The sequence below is a fragment of the Rhodnius prolixus genome, unplaced genomic scaffold, assembly GCF_049639745.1.
Source record: "Rhodnius prolixus isolate KJV_2025 unplaced genomic scaffold, Rpr scaffold_1, whole genome shotgun sequence".
Lineage (NCBI taxonomy): Eukaryota > Metazoa > Arthropoda > Insecta > Hemiptera > Reduviidae > Rhodnius > Rhodnius prolixus.
The window spans coordinates 20,890,476-20,914,383 of NW_027411581.1; the positions used below are offsets into that span (position 1 = coordinate 20,890,476).

Below are 23,908 nucleotides of genomic sequence, written 5' to 3' on the forward strand. Positions count from 1 at the left end.
CAGCATAGCATACTGATTTATATTATTCTGACAGATTTCAGATTTTCATCCATGTTTAGAGATAGAATCATATTTATAAATAAAAACCAAAAACAGATCGAACACATTTTCTACGTCTACTAGATCATGAAGATGGTAAACATTTTTGCAGTGACAATGCACAATTCGAATCTCCAATCGGTTGAGTTCATACAAACAACATAAAAATGGATTCAACCATGCGAACTAATCAGCATTAATAACACAATGACACTGCTATTTGCCGGTACCCAATGTCAGAGGAATTAACATTCTAAAACGGTAGGAAATATACAAACAAACAAAAATTCACATAAATTTCATCGAAGACTGAAAAATTCAGCTACAACTCCGCAACAAAACTAATTGTACATAACTGGAACCTAAAAAAAGCGACTACAAAAACAAAAAATAGATGCATAAACTAGTTTCACAACTCACAATAACTATTTCTAAAATTGTATAATTGTCCACCTAAACAACCACCTATATTTAGGTGATTAGCAAGATAAATCATCCACTTATATAGCATGCAAGGCACTATCTAGTGGAATTCATGCCTTTCTGTAGAAACGTTAAGTTCTTCCGTTTCTTATTAGGCATAAGTAAGATATATTTACGATTTCTTCCACTTCTAAAATGTAATAACAAACAAAATTAATAGGCTCCCCTCGAATCATAAAAACGCAATGGCTAATGCAAAGAAACTAGCAGTTTTCTTCTTTTTAGAAAAATTAATCGTACAGGATTTGGATGCACACCACTGAAAGAATTGTAGGAAGATGGGTGGTAGATTCGAAAAGCCTTCCTGTTTGAAGTTATCGAAAGATAATGGTCAGCACATTGCTGCATTGTAAACACATAAATTAGTAGCATCTGGTCAGAGGATAAAGAAATAATAATAATAATAACGAAATAATAAGGGAAGGGATTAGCTATGAGGTTAGCATACTGGACTCCCACGCGGAGGTCCCGGGTTCGAATCCAGCAGCTGACCCTTAGATTTTCTCAGCTGTTGATGCGCAAAAAAAAAAAAAAAATAGCAACATAGCATATACACAACCTTCAAAGGTGCCTCCTCAGATAATCTCCTGGCTAACCTGGCTTGCGAGCCACAGGAGGCACCTTTGAAGGCACAGTACACATGCTGCACAAGCTGTGTAAAGTACATTAAATTAGGAATAAATTATAAATTAAGTAATAAGTTTGATCCTTTACATGAAAGATATCACTTAAATATGTGGTAGGAGGTTTCCAATTTTTTTGGTAATTGAAAGCAACTCTCCCAAAATTACCCAAAAATTATTAAACCTTGTTTGTAACAGATGTAAAATTATTTTTTAGCCATTTTGTTTATGCTTGAGAACATCAAAAGCTCTTAATATTTGATTATTGCTTCGAAAATCACTCGGAAAACTGCTTATTTCTCAATATTAAGAAAAATACTAGCTTTACTGCCTTGACAATATTTTCAGAAGATAGGGGATGAAAAAATACATAAAAATGACCTATTGCGTGCTCTTCTTTCTCTTTGATAAAAAGTTAAAAAATTGAAATATGATTAATAAATACCAGATTTTGAAATGGCCTATCACCTTTAATTTTGAAGATATCGAATTGCGGTTTCCGGTTTCTTTCATAACTTTTTATACTTTTTAAAACTGTTTATATGAAAATGGGGATCAACTGTGAATCCTTACTTTTGGACGCGCGTCTGCCGCGTATGCGGGCCGGAATCTAAAATCAAGTTACATATTCTGAAAATAGAGGTGACGAGCAACAAATTTTTCCTCTACCATTTTTTGCTCAGATCAACCGTTTAAGCATGAAATGCATTTGAGCCGTCTTAAAATGAACACCCTGTATATTGCAGGGAATCCAGTCTAGAACTAGCTAGCTATAGTTTAATAAAGTGAAATTTTATGTTCTCGGAGTGTCTGGCCATATTCCCATCCTGTGACAAGATATTAAAACATGAGAGAAAATTTGAGAGTATTGGCCAAGTTCCCTGATATTTTAGAATAAAAAAAGAAATCATTAGAAGATGGCGTTAGTGAAAACAATAAGCTGCCTAATAAATAAGTCGTCCGGAAGTTATGATTAAAATAATCTAAGGAACCTTGGCCTTAAAAAGTTGGCTGACTGTACAAAGTTGGGATAAAGGCCAAACACTGGCCTTATTCATAGTTCCAGGACTAAAAAAGATCAAAGGAAAGTCAATCTTTAGAAAGATGGTTTATTCAGTATTCTTTGGAAAGTAATGAAAAATATTTTTCATCAGGCTTACCACTAGGCTGATAACAAATCTTAAAATCTCTAATATTTTGTTTTTTGGTATCTCGCTAACAATATTTAGTTAATAAATTAATTTCAATACTAAAATTAAACTGCAGCGAGAGCTGTCGCAAAATAAACTCTGCTTACTTGATTCCAAACAGATTCGAGAACTCAATTCGCACACTGGTATAACCAATTTTGGCTCCTAATTTGGAATTTGTGGCTCTGCACTCTTTCATATCGATACTTTCATTATATATGAATAATTAAAACAAACTTGACGTTAAAAAGTCCTGCAAGATTTAGCTGAAGTTGCAACTATTAATGCGCCTAGAACACGTGCCTTCTGAATACCTTCTCGCAAATATGGATTAACACAAAGAAAATACATAAAACATAAGACAATTTTACGGTTGCAAATAAAATCATCACTAACCCAGAATAATGTCATCATCAGTTATAATTCGTTTATTTGGCATTATTTTAAATTCTTTCTTCCTTCTGGAATAATGAATCAGTCACCAAAAATAATGAACAATAATCGCTAACGTCATAACGGGATGTTTAAAAGATTCAACAAGCTTTTAAAAGGACTAATTCATCGAGGAATAAGGTCATACTTCAATGATTGCCTGTTCTGTGCGAAGAGGCGGACAAGCAGGCTAAAACGGAAGCAAGACTAAGTCAGTCTAGAGTTACATCCACAGTATCACGATATTTAAACGTTCAGTACAGAGAACCTATAAGTATAACCAGAAATATGGGTGGACATAAGTCAAGAGGTATCTTATACTCACCTGGAGTAAACATGATAACCCTCTTCAGAATAACTAGGGATGATTACTAACATCGCGTTGGAACTGCAGTCTCTCCAGCATTGACACGTGTGTTAAAGAGGAGAGTAGATGACCGCTTCACAGTTGGACGTGTAATAAACTGCAGAATCTAATTGTTATGGGCCTAAAACCTAGCCCGCAATCTTCGAAAATAAATTCGGCTGCCACAGCCATATAGATGACAGATATCGCCTTTACTAGAGAACTGGCGTAGAATAAAAGAATTAAAAAAAGTTCCTATTAACTAATAGATTTCAGTTAGTTACAAACAGACACAACTATCTGAATAATTTGCTTTATAGAAATCACATTCTCAAACTGTTGAACTGAATACATAATATACGTATACGTATACAATTCATCTGAATAGTTTTGTATTGAAATTAACTTAAAAAAAAATACCAACAAGAAAATACATATAATTTAAAATGGTAGTATAGAAGTAAGGAAAGACATGTATTCCTCCAAGGAGAGAGGAGAATGTGCGTGGATAATGAGGGGACAATTTGGTATGTCATTAATGGGGAGCCGCTTGTCAAGGCCTTGACGTGCCCCCATGATCCTCACATCGCCTCATTGCGAGGCTACTGTACAATCCCCACCGTGTACAATCTTCACATTCTTCTCGTCAACGCTTTTACTATACCTTCCCTTTTGCTCCAACTCTGTGTATATTATCTGTATAAAAATAATCATGGAATGCTATTATCAAAAAAAAACAGTGACAGTTACTGAATTATTATCAGTAATAATTTATACATAAATTGTTGCCAAAACCGAATGTATAGTTATGCAGCCTGGAATTTATAGATAATTATAAATTATTCTTTATCAACTTTCGTCAGTTTAATAATGGGGTCATTTATTTAAAAATTGTAGAAATAATAAATTTTTATTAATAAGTTTACTACTGCAGTTCTAACAGCCAGCCAGCAACCATAAACCAAGACCTAAAGGAGTTTATCATCCCCGTCCTCTCTATTTACGCTGTTTAATCAAGGATAAGGATTAAGGCTTAATTAAAATAATGCTGAATTCGTGATTCTAATATTTTGTTGCTCCAACTCTGTGTATATTATCTGTATAAAAATAATCATGGAATGCTATTATCAAAAAAAAACAGTGACAGTTACTGAATTATTATCAGTAATAATTTATACATAAATTGTTGCCAAAACCGAATGTATAGTTATGCAGCCTGGAATTTATAGATAATTATAAATTATTCTTTATCAACTTTCGTCAGTTTAATAATGGGGTCATTTATTTAAAAATTGTAGAAATAATAAATTTTTATTAATAAGTTTACTACTGCAGTTCTAACAGCCAGCCAGCAACCATAAACCAAGACCTAAAGGAGTTTATCATCCCCGTCCTCTCTATTTACGCTGTTTAATCAAGGATAAGGATTAAGGCTTAATTAAAATAATGCTGAATTCGTGATTCTAATATTTTGTTGCTCCAACTCTGTGTATATTATCTGTATAAAAATAATCATGGAATGCTATTATCAAAAAAAAACAGTGACAGTTACTGAATTATTATCAGTAATAATTTATACATAAATTGTTGCCAAAACCGAATGTATAGTTATGCAGCCTGGAATTTATAGATAATTATAAATTATTCTTTATCAACTTTCGTCAGTTTAATAATGGGGTCATTTATTTAAAAATTGTAGAAATAATAAATTTTTATTAATAAGTTTACTACTGCAGTTCTAACAGCCAGCCAGCAACCATAAACCAAGACCTAAAGGAGTTTATCATCCCCGTCCTCTCTATTTACGCTGTTTAATCAAGGATAAGGATTAAGGCTTAATTAAAATAATGCTGAATTCGTGATTCTAATATTTTGTTGCTCCAACTCTGTGTATATTATCTGTATAAAAATAATCATGGAATGCTATTATCAAAAAAAAACAGTGACAGTTACTGAATTATTATCAGTAATAATTTATACATAAATTGTTGCCAAAACCGAATGTATAGTTATGCAGCCTGGAATTTATAGATAATTATAAATTATTCTTTATCAACTTTCGTCAGTTTAATAATGGGGTCATTTATTTAAAAATTGTAGAAATAATAAATTTTTATTAATAAGTTTACTACTGCAGTTCTAACAGCCAGCCAGCAACCATAAACCAAGACCTAAAGGAGTTTATCATCCCCGTCCTCTCTATTTACGCTGTTTAATCAAGGATAAGGATTAAGGCTTAATTAAAATAATGCTGAATTCGTGATTCTAATATTTTGTTGCTCCAACTCTGTGTATATTATCTGTATAAAAATAATCATGGAATGCTATTATCAAAAAAAAACAGTGACAGTTACTGAATTATTATCAGTAATAATTTATACATAAATTGTTGCCAAAACCGAATGTATAGTTATGCAGCCTGGAATTTATAGATAATTATAAATTATTCTTTATCAACTTTCGTCAGTTTAATAATGGGGTCATTTATTTAAAAATTGTAGAAATAATAAATTTTTATTAATAAGTTTACTACTGCAGTTCTAACAGCCAGCCAGCAACCATAAACCAAGACCTAAAGGAGTTTATCATCCCCGTCCTCTCTATTTACGCTGTTTAATCAAGGATAAGGATTAAGGCTTAATTAAAATAATGCTGAATTCGTGATTCTAATATTTTGTTGCTCCAACTCTGTGTATATTATCTGTATAAAAATAATCATGGAATGCTATTATCAAAAAAAAACAGTGACAGTTACTGAATTATTATCAGTAATAATTTATACATAAATTGTTGCCAAAACCGAATGTATAGTTATGCAGCCTGGAATTTATAGATAATTATAAATTATTCTTTATCAACTTTCGTCAGTTTAATAATGGGGTCATTTATTTAAAAATTGTAGAAATAATAAATTTTTATTAATAAGTTTACTACTGCAGTTCTAACAGCCAGCCAGCAACCATAAACCAAGACCTAAAGGAGTTTATCATCCCCGTCCTCTCTATTTACGCTGTTTAATCAAGGATAAGGATTAAGGCTTAATTAAAATAATGCTGAATTCGTGATTCTAATATTTTGTTGCTCCAACTCTGTGTATATTATCTGTATAAAAATAATCATGGAATGCTATTATCAAAAAAAAACAGTGACAGTTACTGAATTATTATCAGTAATAATTTATACATAAATTGTTGCCAAAACCGAATGTATAGTTATGCAGCCTGGAATTTATAGATAATTATAAATTATTCTTTATCAACTTTCGTCAGTTTAATAATGGGGTCATTTATTTAAAAATTGTAGAAATAATAAATTTTTATTAATAAGTTTACTACTGCAGTTCTAACAGCCAGCCAGCAACCATAAACCAAGACCTAAAGGAGTTTATCATCCCCGTCCTCTCTATTTACGCTGTTTAATCAAGGATAAGGATTAAGGCTTAATTAAAATAATGCTGAATTCGTGATTCTAATATTTTGTTGCTCCAACTCTGTGTATATTATCTGTATAAAAATAATCATAGAATGCTATTATCAAAAAAAACAGTGACAGTTACTGAATTATTATCAGTAATAATTTATACATCAATTGTTGCCAAAACCAATTCAATTTGGTTAAATACTAGCTGATAGTTCAATAAGTTTGCCGGGGTTAATCAAGTAACAATTCGTTTGTGCGGTAGAACGGAAATAAAAGATAGTGTTTTATTTTAATCATTTTACAAGTCAATATAGCAGAATTAATGGCTGTTGATTTTTCTTACTTAGCAGAATGTGGACACTGAAGCAAGTAATAGATGTCACTGCAACTGTGTTTAAACTAAACGCTAATCTATCAAAAAAGGTTTGAGAAAATAATTAAGGACGGCAAGATGAAGGATGTGAAACTATAATGACGTAAAAGGGAGGGGAATAAGCCGGAAGTCTGATGCTGTTAAGTAGGAGACAATCCCACGCCACATACATATTTAAAATCAAAGCAGTCTGCCCTCATAGAGATCTATCTTAACATTTAATGTAAACATTCAACACGTAATCATTGATGTGGTTTATTGATGACTATGGCTGCTTCTGCTGATTATAGATTAATAAAGATCTCTGAAATAATATTTATTTACTTTTTGAAATTAAGACGTAGTTATCAAGAGTTTGTAGTTCTGAAAATGTCTAAAATTTATAGAATTATAGATCAATCAAAACATCTAAGCTTTAACTCTTCTAAATTAAAATAAACTAAATTTGCTTTGACTGAAAGACTTTCTTTCTTTTGAATTCATGAATCAGTCACCAAAAAAAGATGAACAAAAAACAAATTGATACCGAAAATTACCTAAACAATAATAAATATGATCTGATAAATAATATAATATGAATTCATTGAATGTATTAGCATTAGATGCCTTATATTTTAGATCTAGGCCAAATCGTTTTAGATTCTAAAAGAAAATGAAGTTATCAACTAATAAAATATAAAGCTTTAAGGTTTATTAATTTACTCAAGAACTAATGCAAAAATTTAAAGTAATGTCACCGAGCAAGAGATAAGTAATTTAGGCTCATAATTAGTGCAGAGAAAAGCGAGCACTACTGTAAGAAGCTATTAATCATTGGGTGAAATAAGAAACTGGAAGACAAAAAGCTTAAGTTCTAGCAAGTCAGGATGTTTGGAAGAAGAAAGACAAGGCGATCTGCGAAGATTAACAAAGCCGATTCCTAGAGTAACATGACTAATGATCCTCTCTGTCTAAACAGAAAAAAGGAAGAACAAAAACAAAATGTGCACACCAAGATAGTCCTTTCGAGGAGAATTGAGTTAAATATTGTAAAATGAACATCAGTCGACTCCGACTATTGCACGACAAAAGATCAGTCTTACTGTTTGCCTGCTAATCTGCTCCAGTGATTTTGAAGGTTAATGGATTCCGCATAAAAAAGAACTAGGCCGCCATGGACGGTTGTTGACCCTCACGAAATGTTGCATAGTGATATCCTTTCTTCAGGGGGTCATCAAGACTGTTCCCCCAACTAATTACCTTCTACCCAACTAACATTGGTGACATCCATTTCTTATAATATTAACAAACAAACACATCCGTTGTTTTTTGGTTTCTTTTTCTGTTCAACCAATTAGAACAAGCCAACGGTACTATGAACATAAATCTGTAAGAAACGGATATGTTTTGGTTTTTAACTTCTAGAAGATTACTTTAAACTAAAAATCTTCATACATGTATTTTAGTTGTTAAGTAAAAACCAGAATGGCGAGGCTGTTTCTTGTAGGCCTTCGTGCGTATAATTATATTTTCTTTTATTACTTCTACAGTTCTCAACAACACGCCTATTTAAGTAAATATTTCTGTCTCTTTGCACGTGCAATGTGCAATTTAAATAAAAAAAACAATTTAAACGAAGAATAAGTTTTTCAATAAAATTACTTTCGAAACTACTTACATACAACATTCTAATAGAGTTCAAGAATGTTAATTTTAAATAGAAGTTTCATCTTGAGGAGGGGACGAGCGATCACAAAGGAGTGGTATTAAAAAGCAACAAGTAGCCGGGAATTCAATTAAAGAAGTGTTGAACTCTCTTCTGATACTCTTCAACTAAATTAGAGTTAATTCATCTACCTTAGCTACCCTTGATGGACACTTGGCAAGGGATTGTTCCTTATAATTACACTCTAGGGGATGGAGTCTGCCATGAAATATATAGACCCACTAGGACTCTCATGTGAGGAAGACAGAGAAGGTAATGGTGGACAGCTAGAGTGTGCACTAACTCCAAACGTGTTGATGCACTCTTCAAGTATTTCTGCAATGCTGTCAGAGTAAAGGAAGAAAAGCATTGTTAGGCTGGGATACCCGCAGGAAACCAAGAACCCTGAATATTTGCCCTCTACTGAGCAAACCTCTTAATCAATTCCCACTATCAATTTTTGTAAGTTGAAAACCCAAGCTTGACATATAGTCAAGCGAAGAATGAAAATTAGTTCTTACTCAATTTAAATATTATTTGTGTACAACAGAGATCTTGAATTTAATTGAAAACGGAAACGAAACGAGGGCTTTAATAGAATCTTCAACTTCTTCCCTTCTATAGAGAGATAAAAAAAATAGTAATAAAAAATCTACTCGCGTCTCTGTCAAAAAATTCACAAATTATTATTTAAATTTCTCTTCTAAATGAAAATTACGTGGAGTCTTCCCCACAGTGAGGACACATCTTCCGACTTATTCTCGAAACCAGTATTTTATGGCCATGATCCAGATGAGCCTGACATTCAGAAGAGTTCGTTCATAATAAAAATTGAAGATTCACCATACCTAAAGCCTACGCAGGTAAAATAAGCACGCTATGTTACTGATTTACAGCTGTGAACAAAGCTAAAACAATGAGCGAAATTTATTGAACCGCAGATATTATTTTAAAATTAGACAACTAGCCTGTACTTGCTGTTTGATTAGAGAGTTAATTTTTGTGTGTTCCTTTAGCCGACCTATCTAATGCTGAAGCTCTCTTAACCAAGTCCTTTTCAGCCTGCGAATTGGATTATCGAATGGGGCGTCAAATGTTAGTTGGTAAGAAGAGATTGATTGTGTCGCCAATATCAGTTCGGCCATGGAAACGTCAATAACAGTCTGATATTTCCGTTTTACGGCATTTGTAAGTCTGCATGAAAAGTCACGGTAGAAACATAGTATGGGCGCCAGATATGTGATTAGTTGGTACACGGCTCCATCGCCTGAAGTCGATCAAAATTTGATTTTTCAGCTGCCTCCAAAAACTCTTTGACGTATTTTCTTGTAGATTGTTAGTCTCTTGAAGAGAAAGTATTAATCGGCATCCTACGAGTGTTCTCAGTCTTTCAAATCACCGTTTCAGCTCTAGTCATTTGATATTTGTTCCCTCAATGTTAGAAGTTGGTCCTAAATAGCGTGGTTCTGGTTCCAACTGTTCAATTTTTAGCAGGACACGAATCTGGTCTTAGAGAAAATCGCTTATGTACTCTGATTTAATAGAAGTCAAATCCACGGATTTATTTACTAGAGATTAGTTAGACAGTTTCTTAAATTAATCTTCTAGGAACTTCATTCAAAAAAGAGTAAATAGATAATTAACAGGTAATAGATAAGTTGAATTTAATTGCACTAAGCAAAGGGTAAATAAAAGGATAGAGTCTCGAAGCTGAGTTTTAAATTCAGATTGATCCTTGTTTTCCATTTTATGTTCCATTCATTAATAATTATTATAACTAAAAGTTCCATAATTTAGATAATGATTTTGTTTTAGATAAATATGAATGTATTAAAACAAAAAAATACTAAGTGCTTGTACCGTGTAAATATATGCCATTGCACAATTAACAAAAAGCTAGTAATTTTAAATTTGAGTTGGATGCCTCTCTAGCCAAAGATGAAAAACCAAATTCTGTTGCCCTACAGCTACCTTCTTAGGCCGTTTCCATTTTGGAATTTATTTTAAACTATCCGAGAAAGGAAAAACACTCCGCCAGCAACAGATAACAATTAAGAACATTTTCTTACATTCTTTTACGTTAAAAATTACAATTTTTTTTTTTTATAATCAAAAATTGAATCTTTAACAGCACAAAAAGCTGGTATGCAACGGTTTAACTACAATTTATCTCTACCATTTGACTATTAGAACACACATTTTTAGAACCTTGTTTTTTAGAACATTTACCTGCTAGCATCCCTTAACTCAATTGATATCTATTAAAATGGCAGAGAAAGGCAAAGATGGCACCAAATCCTATCTAATTTATAGTTCTTGTCCACCATACTGATCAAATCTACCTTGAACTATTACTGTTTATAAAAGTAAACAAACTATTGGCGTAAACAACTTTTCAATTAATCTAATTCCAACAATATGATGCAGTAACAACAATATCTATGACACTGTCAGTAATCTAAATATTATACATTAATTATACGTAATAGCAGAGGATCTGTAGGCAAAAATATCACCTTGGCCTGTATGGTACCTGTATTTTACCTTGTAATAGTAATATCTAAAATTAAATATAACAAAATCAAGGTCTAATAATGTTTAGATTGTAGTTACGTCAGAATTATTATTGCACTACCAATATCTCTCTCATGCAGCAATAACCACGTCTGTGTTTAGATTAAATTTTAATGTACAATTCATTCAGTGAGCAGTGGCGATTTCGAAATTTAACAAAGTATTTGTGGATTAAATCACGAAGGAAAAACGTCAACATTGCGAGTGAAACAAGGCCTCTGTGGACGATAGTTCTAACCTCCCTCTTGTTGGTCATGTCATACTTCATACGTAAAATTTCTTGCCATATTTTCGAATAGGTTTATATAGAGTTGTAAAATTAAGTTGGTTTATGTTTAAGTTCTAGAGTGGCTGGTGAGGAAGGAAGTGTTAGCCGACAACGGTAAGAGGAATAGAAATGGGAGGAATCCTGGAGAATTCGCTCCCTGAATCCAGGAGTATTCTTCAAGACACGCAGGTCGACTCTTCTGCCCAAATTTAAACATTCGAAAAAGCTTGGGTGTTTTATTCAAATATTAATACAATTGATATCATTTAAGTAATTTTACTGCATTAATATTGTTTAGAATGTATTAGATGTAGCAGACTCTTATGCTGACCATTTTCATTCATAACAAATTGTTCTGTTAAAGTGAATATTATTACATCATCATAAATAGTAATAAATAGGCCCTTTATTTTAAACCTGTTCCCTATTAATCGGTCTGATTTATTTTTATTATGCTTTTTATTCTAAATAATCATCACATATATACAAAAAATACTTTATAGAACCTAATTCCTACTCATTTCAATACACTATAATATTATAATTAACCAATCTGCAATTAAGTTCAAAATAACAACTGAGAAATTACAATTAGAATGGTGAGAAAGTGTCACAGACACTTTGTTATGTTTGAATTCAGTATAAAAGAGCCTTCAGCGGGTTCCGAAACCACCAGATTGCCACAAAACTTTTGACAACACGTAGTACACAAGTCTCTGTATTATACAAGCAATAGCTTTATTATATACTTTGTTATTACTTTACTTTCGTTGTTAATGGAAAATGACGGTGGTTTATTTCATAGAACAGGGTACACAATTTGCTTTGACAACAAACACCCTACTTGAACAATGTAAAATGTTGAACACTGATTTATCAAACCAAAACTACAAAGTCCATAGATTTTACAGCAACACTGCAAGCCTTCAAATTAATTTACACACCCATTTACTGGGATTGATTGTACTATAAGAATTTATGTTACAAGCTTTGCACGCAATAACAGTTAATAGGCAAAAATAGAAACATAAATAACCAACCTACCATCACCAAAAGTAAAATTTATATTACTCACTTTACTCTCATTTGCTCAATGTAAATCTTTTTACTATTTCTTAATACTTAAGGAAATGATTACGAGCATGCAACTTTCGAGAATTAAAAAACAAATTTGAGATCCTCTAAATTCAAAAAAGTGATTTTCAAAAAATGTGTGTTTTACAAAATATCTAAAAACGAAAAAATCGAAAATGTTGAATATTTATATTTGGTCTTAAGCTTGGATTTGAAAGCTATAGCTTTTAGTTTTTTCCAGCAAACCAATTTTACTTGAAAGCAATTATTACAATTAGATTATTGATAAGGGTTATAAAATAAATGTTGATTTATACATTCACCGGATATAAGGATTATTGGTGTTAGCAGTTTATATGTTTCTGACGCAACAGACAACGTGTGAACGCTAGTCAAACAAGTCTATTGGATGCCCATTTAGCGAAATGTTAAATTAAACGTTTAAACCAGGTATTAGTTTAATAGTGTGGTTTCCATTTCAGAATATTTGACCTAAATAATGAGTTGTCTTCCTTAAGTTCAATTTCAATTAACTCAAGGATTTCAGGCCTGGCTAATATTGTTGTGTGAAATATTATTACAGATAAATCAAGTCTCGATTTGCTAAAAAACAATTAATGACATTTGTTTTCTTCAGTTTGTATTCGAACAAAATTTAAAAAGTTGAAGCAATTAGTAAAAACCACAAACACCATTCATTACAGCTTTTCAAAAAGATGTAATTTTAAATTTTTTCATTAATGGATATTAATAAAAAAATTATTTTCAGAAGCTAAAAAAAGGATGCCCATTTATAATTTATTAAAGAAACAACCAAAAACTCTCCATGGAATTTTAGATATTGTCAAATCTAAAACAATTCGACACAAAAAAGATTACGCTAGATTTATTATAATAGAAACTAGATTATTATTACTAATAATAGATTTACTTTTCTCTTTTAAACTACGGATAATTATAAGTAATATTTAAAAAAGTATGCTAAAATAATATATAAGTATGTAAATAGAAAGTAAGTTACTAAGAGAAGAAATCTCGATAAAGAAACAACTTTGACAACACATTCAAACGAACTTTCTCATCATATTATTAGACGTAGAATCTACTTTCGCAATCTTGTTATTTTCTTAGATATTACTTTAATTTTATTAATTAAAATAAATTTCTTTTCGCAATTAAATTACAAATTCATAAAGATGTAGTTTACTAAACTCCCACACTAAAATGTATACCAACAATTGTCTTAATGTTTTCTCTTTATTGCCAATTCAATAAAGGTAATGAATGGAGGCAGTTAAAGACTTTTAATTAACTTAGAAATAGTTTAAGAATAGTTTTAGCCATGTTGTATAGAGATTTCTTTATTTCAGTTATCGCTTAAAAAAGGGTAACCATTGGCTAACCTCCAACATGGAAACAATACTTCGTGGATTGATGATAATGGCGTCGCAAAGTGTGAATTTAAATCAACCAGGCACTTTTAGTTAAACCTCGGTGCTCGACAGTAAATTGTGTGGCTGATTTTTTTGTTTAATTACAAGAAACATTGTCAATTTAATTAAAACTATTGAAGAAAGAGAAGGTTTTTTTGCTAGAGTTTTCAGTTCAAAGTTTATTTTTATAGACTCAAAGCGGCGCTATTTTTCTAATTTATATTATCAAAAATCCATGATTCAGTTACTTGTAATCAATTCTTACACTAGTGCTGCTTTAATTCTGTTATAAATTTACACCCGAACTGTTATTTACGTACACTTAAGGCCTTGTTACATAAACTTGTAACGCAGTTTACAAAAAAGGTAACAACAACAATTTTGGAAAATGTGGTTTTTGCACATTTTTCGCATCGTTTTTCTCGAAAACTATTAAATCTATGTTATTACGAAAAAATTACAGTTATAAACAAGGATTTGCCCTACATTATAAAGAAAATTTGAGAATTTTATCTTTTATAGAAAAAGAGAAAAAAAATGGTCAAAGTTGGGAGTTTTTCAACGTAACGCTTTTTCGTGCAGTTTTTGACGATCAACCCTTAAACAACTGCCTTACTGGACAGTTTTAATTCATACCTTCTATTTTGTCCAAAAGCAGTCAATATTTGCATAAAGGTTTGATTATTCTTAAAAACATGGTTCCGATCCCTGCAATGAATGCAGTCATTTCGTCAAAAGCAATTTTTGTTTATACAAACCAGATGTTTTTCTCTTTAAAGAGGGATAAACATGCGAACAGTGTCAATGTGTCAAAGAACAGGGATGCTGTAACAGATGAAATTTCTGATACTTATTTTATTTATTTATTTATTTTTTTTAATGATTTAAGGCGCGTCAACATCTAAGGTTATTGGTGCCCGGATCTTTTTTCAGTGCACTGCCGGCCTCCGGACAGTGTTCTCTCGTTACAGACAACACTGTCCATCACCGGACAGTGAGCTATAAGAAGCTCCTAGGAAGAGAAAATCTAAGGGTCAGCTGCTGGATTCGAACCCGGTACCTCCGCGTGGGAGTCCAGTATGCTAACCTCATAGCTAATCCCTTCCCTATGGTACTTGGGATTACTTATTTATTGGTACTGATACTTATTAAATCTATTCCGCCACAATGACTAAAAATAGTTATTTCTTCTATACAATAAGGGGAAATATTAATAAAAACAATAGGAAAAAACTCTAATATAATCAACATGGGACGATGATCTGTTTGAACCAGATCTAACTGTCTTATTCCAATGAACCGATCATCTGAAAGATATAAATCCCCATTCATTTCAAATAGTAGTTCTTTTAAAATGTTTTTAGAATTAAAATATTACACTTTTAATTGGACTGTTATTATAATTCAAATCAAAACTAATTTAACTAACCAAATACAATTAAATTGTTATCTCGTTCTGTTTAGATAGTGCTATAAGCCGAAATAATAATAATATAAGCCGAAAAACAATAATTCAAGAACTCTTTACGCCCAAATTTCACCCTTCATTTTAGGAGTCACAAAGAGCTAGCTGGAACTTGTCAGCTGGAATTTGATCTTTAGTCTGGAATGCTTGCTAGCTGAATTAGGGCTGATCTGGAGGGCCTAAAAAAGTTGCCGGGCATCCAACACTGGCAATGATATTTTGCCTAAGTAGCGAAGATCAGGCGACCGTTCCAAGAGACATTCTTCCACCTACGACCCTTGGAGTATTTTATTGGTAAAGATGCAGTTATGACCAGCAAGTCACAGAAGTTCATTGCCTCTGCTGGTAAACGGCAAACAGCACACTTCCAAGCTGTCCCGCCGGAAACTGGTCGCTGATCTTGTCACGGATTAGACCCAGAGCCTACGCCTTCTTATAAGAAACGAATAGTCCGAATAATAATAAATCGCAACCTTGCACAGAGGCAACGTTATATAATGAGTTTTATAAAAAAGGCATTTTCATTTTACAATAAAAGCTAAACTTTTTAGATTTGTACTTACTAACAATTTTTACCTTTTAATACTAAGAATTGATTTTTTTCTTCCACTGTCAACTTGTTTAACTAGCGAACATAATCCCAATAAAGCGACAGGCGAAAAGAATGGGCATTTCATTGGACTGGACCTATTCGTGAATAGGGAGAAAACGGAAACATTAGCTTCTTCAATCAGAAAGGAATTTTTACAAAATACCGCAGTTACAAGAGTTCTTAAAATGAAAAGTAAGCACTCCATTGGTAGCAACAAATTTTATTTCGATGACGAGGGTTTGAAGGGTTGGACAAGCGGGTCAAGAGTTCACAGTGGTACCAACATTCTCTAATATTACAACAGGATTTTAGGAAACCAAATTGGTTTCTATTCATGTTTCTAATTTTCAATTTCCCATCCCCTGGGCCCCAAAAAAAAGTATTGCAATATGCAGATTCTCAATTTACAGTTTTCAAACACTCGGCAACGAACAGCGATGGCACTTTTTTATCAAAGCAGCAGACAATTGGAACTGCTTCACCCAGACTTTAACTAACTGCGGTCCGCGTGTGGCTATATTTTTATGCGAACCGTTTTACTAACTTCAATTAAATTATATCTAAATAAATATGTTTACTTCTTTTTGTAAAATAATATCTTTAATTATTAAAAAAAAAAAGAATAATACACTTTTAATTAAAAACTTTTGACTATACCCACCATTTACGAGTACTTAGAGTGGTATTAAAAAAGAAGATAATTCTTATTTATTTATGTGGCATAATCATGTTTATAGATGTACTCCATAAAATTCAAGTAATAATTCTTCATTATAATCGTTACATCAGGCGACTCTGCATGATGCAACACTACAATGCACTTGTGCATTAAGCTTTAATATTATCAAATTATTGCAGTATTCTTTTAGATCAGTGGTTCCTAACCTTCGGTCCGCAAAACACAACATTTTTAAAATAAAAATATATTCGATATGCGGCCGCGTGTGCGGTGACGGCGCGGTGAGTGGGACGTAGAGCGCCTAAAAACAAGTCGACTAAAAGCAAATGATGACACGCGTATAGCTTTGAGCGACATCAATCCCAGAATTACCCATCTTTTTAAGAAAAAACAAGCTCAAAAAGCACATTAATATAACTGAAAGCATAATCGAAGTTAAATAATTGAAGTTTATTTTTAAAATCTAAAAGTAGTTTATTGTGATATTGAACCTTATGATCCCTGCTAATAACAAAAATATTAAAATGGTCCCTGGCCATAAAAAGGTTGGGAACCACTGTTTTAGATAGAAACATGCGATTCTTATGGAAGTATCGATACTTACAATATTGCAAGAAAAGCCCAATATTTCGATATCAGGACTTTGAGACAATCTCAAAATTTATCTGGTTTGACTTGTATTAACAGTTAATACTATGGTAACAAGTAGGCTCATTTGCAACACGATGATACATTGCTTAGAACGTAGTAACATCGAATGTACATTTATTCAGATAGTTTTGCTTTAAAAACTACGAAAGAGTGATTACTCTAACAAGTCATAACAATCGTACTAAATCAGTAACATTAAATTTACTAGTTAAATTTTGGTGTAGATGTAAATATTACCAATAAGAAGGATGCAAAAGTTAAAAATCTATAGTAAGGACTATATTTTTTTCTCAAATCTTAAAAAATTAAGTAAATATTACCTTAAAGCAGTTTTTAGAGTTAAGTTTCCGTTTTTAGTTAAGTAAAACTATGACATTTAGTACTAAGCAGGAAACAATAATGTAAAGGAACTTGTTTCTTCACCAGCATCAGAAAAATATGACGAGTTCTTAAAGTAGGTTACAGAACTTTCTAATGCTTCTATCCTAGTTATTACCAATTTTATTTCATTCTATTTTATAATAACCCCACTCAATGTTTACTTGATCATGAACTCTAGTTAGCTGACGTGGGAGAAGTACTATTAGCTTTAGAATTCTCTAATTAAACTTCGAGTAGGAGAAAATCTTGCGTTCGTGTTGAATGGTTGATAAAAATTTACCACCGGAAATGGAACATTTTATGGTCTAGTGGTTTTTAGAAAATATCTATACGCGTCACCAAATATATTAAAAACTGAAACTTACAAGATAAATCATTAGAATTTTTGCATCGTGGACAAAAAAACAGTCTCAATTGAAAGCAATATGGGTGAGCAGATTTTCGAATGCGTGAATTTCTAGCGAAGTCAACTTCTGAATAAATATAGAATCGACTTTTTCTCTGGAAAATTTGTTGCGATCTACTTATTAAAATCTTGATATTCAATACATAAAAACTTGTAATAAGTAAATCAACATAATACCTTATAAATCTGTAGCTTGGTGCAAGAAATGCCAATGTCAGATTTTGGTAAAAATGAGTAAAAAATCTGTTTTGACATATTAACCATCCAAATGTTTCTTGCAAGAAGTGCCGAAGTCAATTTCAAAGTAGTAACTGAGTTACTAAACCGTACTAGTGCCAATGTCAAAATTTAGCATCAATATTTCCCCCCCAAAGAGGACGTACACTGGTAATCCTTTTTTTGACATTGGCACTTCTTGCACCAAGCCTCAAAAATAATATTTAATTTATTAATTGAGGACTAGTATAGTAAAGTAATCGCCTATTCTTTCAGACGGGGCTTAACGTCCAACTACCAATTAGGTGTCGTGCACGGGGCGGACGCGCATACTTGACTATAAACAATTTTTCTTAACAAACAAAAAGTAGTTATACGCGGGATTTGAACTGGGATCTCCCACTTACAAAGCCACGCTCTTAACCACTAGACCAATACCCACCCCTAAACTAAAGAGAAAATGCAGATTTATATTTTATTTTACACTCCTATGTCGGCAGTTTTATTTTTTTCAAAATGATGCAGTCATAGTTTTAAGGAATTGTAAACAGAGTTGTCTGCCCTTCAGTTAGGTTCAATAATAAAAGCAATAGTACCTACCCGAATTGAGATCAAATTTAAGAATTTAGGCTAGTAAAAACTGAGTAAAATGTAAGTGATTTGTGATACGTTATTCTTCGAACAGCCCAACCTCTGGTACAAATTTATGAAAATTTAAAAAAATGTAATAAAAATTCTTGATTAAAAAAATGGTTACATGTGGTAATAATTCTTACTAAATTAAAAAATGTTTTTTTAATTATTTCAGTTCTCTTCAATGTTGTAGAAAACAGATCTGACGAGAAGCCTTTAAAGATAAGACCACTGATGCAACAATTAATGACAGAATATTATTTATTTTATCACTACGAGGCAACCACTGCTATATCCAAAATGTAAAAAATTACATCACATCTGAAGTTAGCTGATAAGGAAATCATTGATATAGTCCAGCATTGCGGATCCACCAACATTAAGAGAAAAGAAAATTAAAAAATACTACTATTTATTTTATTTAAGAATAATGTTCAAACAAAGAATGAAGCTAGGAGTCATGGTCGGAATGTCATAGGTGGATTATCAATTATCTGTAAAATAGGCCACAATCAGAGAAGGTAGTCACTTGATTGCCACGGTATGATGTTCAACAGACAATAGCCTAAAGTATGTATGTCGAAATAATTGAATGAGTAGCCTATCGTCCGGATGTGTGTTCCGGATACACTAATTAGCCTGACATACCTTTGATCACTATACAGAATATCTATTTGTTGATTTTGTAAAATGATTAAATTTTTTTATTATTATTACTTTAAATTATGATAAATTGTAGTAGTGTGCAGTTCGATGCCTTTCAGTTGTGGAAGTATTAAATTTAATGCCCCTATCAAGGCTTTTGTGTTCCTATAAGATTTGGCTCACCATCAGGGCTCATTCAACACTGTTCTATTCAACCAAATATGCAAAGGAAGTTGTACGCTTATTTGTTCTCTGTACACTGCTATAAACAATTTTTTTTTTTAAACTGAAATTTTAGATTCTTTCCGGTAACGATATAAAGCACAATTACCAGTGGGATGAAATTACTTACTGCACAAAGAATTCACCAGCTAATGAAACTACGTTACTCCTCCGTTGGGGCTTTCAAAAGATAAAGCAATGTTTAGATTTTAGGCAAGATTTTAGCAAAGTAAGAGAATCTCTCATTGTTCCTACAGTGGTTTAACCTCTATCTTTCAGACATTACAATAAGTTCACTATTTTGATGCAAACGCTGTTTTTGTAGGCGACCAGAACGTTGATTGAAAAAATAACGTGAGGATAAGGGACGTTGGAAGTTAGTGAATCCTAACAATTACTCTTAGAACTATTTTACAAAAAAGGGCAAATAATTTTAAGGAGATAGCATATATTCAGGTTAAAGAACCTCAAAGTGTAAGGACCGAGTTAGCAGACCACTACTGGCGACATCTACCTGAGCCCATGTCATCTAGCTTCCTCATCCAGGGTCTTCCCCTAATTCGTCTTCCGTCCGGATGGACAGTGAATAGCTTTCTGCACATTACTCTTTAGGTGATCAACCACCGTAACTTCTCACTCTTCAGCAATCCTACCAGTTTTATCTATCACGTTCCATCCTGTTTCAGCTGGTCAAGTTTTGATCATAAGGGCAAAACCCTTATGAACCATCTTTCCCATCTATGGAGAAGTCGCTGGTTCTCTTTAAAGATATGTGATCCAGTTGACCTAGCCAAATTCTAAACATGGCTTTTTTTTTTCTTTTTTTTTAAAAAAGTGTCTATGTCCAGTTGTACTGACTGATTGATAAGTAGAAATTAAATAATTTGTTATCATCAATAGTACATTCTACTGTAGTTGTAAAACGCAATAAGTTAATTAGTAAAAAATGTTGCTAAAATTTAGAATTCGCAGAACATCAGAAGAATGTACATGTCACATATAGCTACAAGAACGAGAGTAAGAAAGAATCGTGTGTGTTCGCATCCGATTCCCAGTTTATATTAGGCTCACCTAGGTTTGTGCATCTTCTCCAATGGACGCGACAAGGTTTTAGCGACAATTAAACAAACCAAAATTTTCACCAAGACTTATTCAATGATTTTCTTTGAACTTATAACAGTAGCTAATGTTAAAACCGTAATTCAGTGGTTAATGTACTGATTCCCACGCGGAGGTTCCCGGGTTCGATTCCAGCTGCTGGCCCTTAGATTTTTCCCCTTCTAGAAGGTTTTTACAGCTCACTGTCTGGGGGGGCGTTAATGCACTATAAAAGCTCCGGGCGCCAATAACCACATGTGTTGACGCGCCTTAAATCAAAAAAGAAAGAAAATTTGAATAGAGAACTTTGATTATTTACCTATCAGTGCGCAACATGGCGAAGTGTAACTTCAAAATGCACTAGCCTCTGGATTGAGAGACAACCTTAACACAAGCTCTGACTAAGACCTCACTTGTACAGCAAGAACGCTAATAGGGATGCAGATAAAAGATTTCTCAGCGTTCCCTGAGGAGTGCTCTAAGAAGTTTAGGTACATTAAATTCCAAGACTTGTTGAACTGTATTAAAATGAAAATGTAAATAAATCATCATCAGATCTGTACTCATCAGATTAAAAAATACTTCTGTTTTGTACTGGCCTTTATTAAAAACATTCTATTGTACAAAACCCCTACTGACAAATGCTTACATTGACTGTTATTACCGCAAAACCAAACACTAGTAATAAGCAACGAATAGAGTATACTAATCGTTGCTTATTAATAGTGTTTGGTTACAATTAAAGAAATAAGGCGCCACGGTAGCCGAGCGGGTTAAGAGGCAAGACCTGCAAAGCTAATATGCATTGTGGTACTGGGTTCGATTCCCGGTCTTGGCCTTGGATTTTATTTAATGGTTAAATGAGAAATAGTAAAGTACGTTTGCTATTCGCCTCCGTCCACGACACCTAGTAAATGGTAGTTGGACGCTAAGCCCCGCCTGAAAAAATAGGCGATTACTTTACTTTACTAAAGAAATATTAAAAGAATACTAGTAAAGAAATACAAGTTAAGAAACAGTTTGTTGAGTACATTCAAAGCGACGGTCAGACATGTAGCTAATTTTATGCTGTTATCTTTAACCTTGAATTATTAAAAAGCCCCTGAGAAATGGCACTGACTCCCGGCTAAACCCAACAATGCAACTAAATATAAAGTTACATTTATCTATTTGCTAAATGCGCGTAATTATTATAATAGTATAATTTACATTCAATAAAGATTAAATTTTGAGTTTAAAATAAATATTTTTTTAAAAAAAATCTCTCTTACGCTCAATCTTCAAATTTGTAATAATTATTTTTAGGACCAGCACATGGGGATACGAATTCGATATCTCCGCGTTGGAATCCAGTACTGGCAAAGCACTGTGCTACCAAAAGCTTATTGTCGGTTGGGATTATCTAAATAACTATCTAAAACAGATATTACATTTTTGTAACTTCCTGCGATTATTGTTTTGGAGTTAAGCTGTATCGACCCTCCACAGACAGATACACCATATAATTCAAATGGTACAATCACTTTATTTTGAATTCAGGAAACCTTAAAACGACCATTTCCGGAGAATACTCGATAATAATTTGAGCCGATCACTGTACTTCCTGCAGCCTCGTATAGAAGGAGAAAGTAAATATAAACAACTTTCATTCACTCCACAGTTCCATATTATACCTCTCCCCACTATTATCGTTACTATACTCTTCTATTATTGCATATGTACACACAAATATAACCTCCCCACATGTTACAGTCGACAGAAAACTTTTTTTGCAGAAGACAAAAAGCATTGGCCAGATTTGTATTTAATTTTTGAATAATAAATACTTTGTCCAGATTAAAAAAATAAATTCTAAATCCTTAATAATTTCGAAATAGAAATTCTCTTTAACACCGAAACTTTCTAAACAGCTGATGTAGAGCGAATTAACTCGTAGTGAATGAAGAAAGTGCTCAATAATTTCTGACTTCCTGTTCGTAATGATGAATGAATTGTTAATAGATTTAATTTTAAATAAACATTATTGAGATTAATGAGTGTTCACACAATAAGATATAATTTTAGTGAAAGTCTAAAAGATTGTAACTAAAACTTACTTGAGCAGTTCTATAACAGAATTTCATCATGTCGAGCTTGTTTTTTGCTTCTTTTTTTTCTTATTCACAAGATTTATATTATTAAACACAGTGTTCGGTGAAAAGCACAACTCAATAACAAAACGAGATACATAGTTTTGATTGTAAGTAAGAAACATGGAAAGGGTCACATAGTAATGAAATAAAATGTCAGTGCCTGGTACGGATGTTAAACTCTAATCGCTACGTAACACAATACTAAAACCTGTATTACACATAGGTGAGTAAAGATACAAACTACCTTATACAGAGAGAGACTAGCACAAGCTAAACAACAATAATCGATTGTGATACTATAGTAACCTGACGTCTATGCAATGCCAACAATAACAAACTTCTCAAACAGTATGTTAAAAACTTGCATGACCTTTTCTTCAACAACTAAATTATTTATACCACACAACTATAAACACAAAAGCCAAACAAATATAACAAAACTTCTGTTCATAAACATTTAGATGGCAGTGTGTACATTTATAGTTGGTTAAGTATAATCGGGTAATTAGTATATTAAAAAGTCATGTAACAGAATTTATACCAGTTTTTCCGCATTTCAACACAATTTTCCAAATATACAGTTGATTTAAGGCGTCTACTTAAGACCGCCAGAAACTATACAGCGATGAAACTTAAGATATACAGTCGACTCTCGATAATTCGAACTCTACAGTTGCTAACTTCGGTAAATCGAAAAAATGCAGTGTATTAAGATGCGCTCGATAATTCGAAATCATTTTTTTAACAACAGTGGGAGAGAAGGCTCTATAATTCGAACGAGACCGCTTCCGCTCCTTATAATTCGAATTTTCCCTAGTAATGTTTACTTCTCATTTTCCGCTTATTGTT

General features: G+C 32.5%; 1 protein-coding gene across 11 annotated transcripts in view; it reads right to left on the bottom strand.

The window, feature by feature from the left end:
• The window catches only part of cno (adherens junction formation factor afadin), a 382,542-nt gene that overhangs the window by 348,899 nt on the left and 9,735 nt on the right, over positions 1 to 23,908 (bottom strand). For 2 of the 11 annotated variants that reach the window (XM_074115023.1, XM_074114987.1), the window contains exon 1: positions 23,024 to 23,286. The exons of 2 other annotated variants lie outside the window; for them this stretch is intronic. In XM_074115023.1, the coding sequence (XP_073971124.1) occupies positions 23,024 to 23,053 (30 nt within the window). In that variant the 5' untranslated portion in view covers positions 23,054 to 23,286. Of the gene's footprint in view, positions 1 to 23,023; positions 23,287 to 23,908 lie in introns of those variants that run through there. 7 more of the 11 variants (XM_074114976.1, XM_074114997.1, XM_074114979.1 and 4 more) reach the window with 7 other exon arrangements.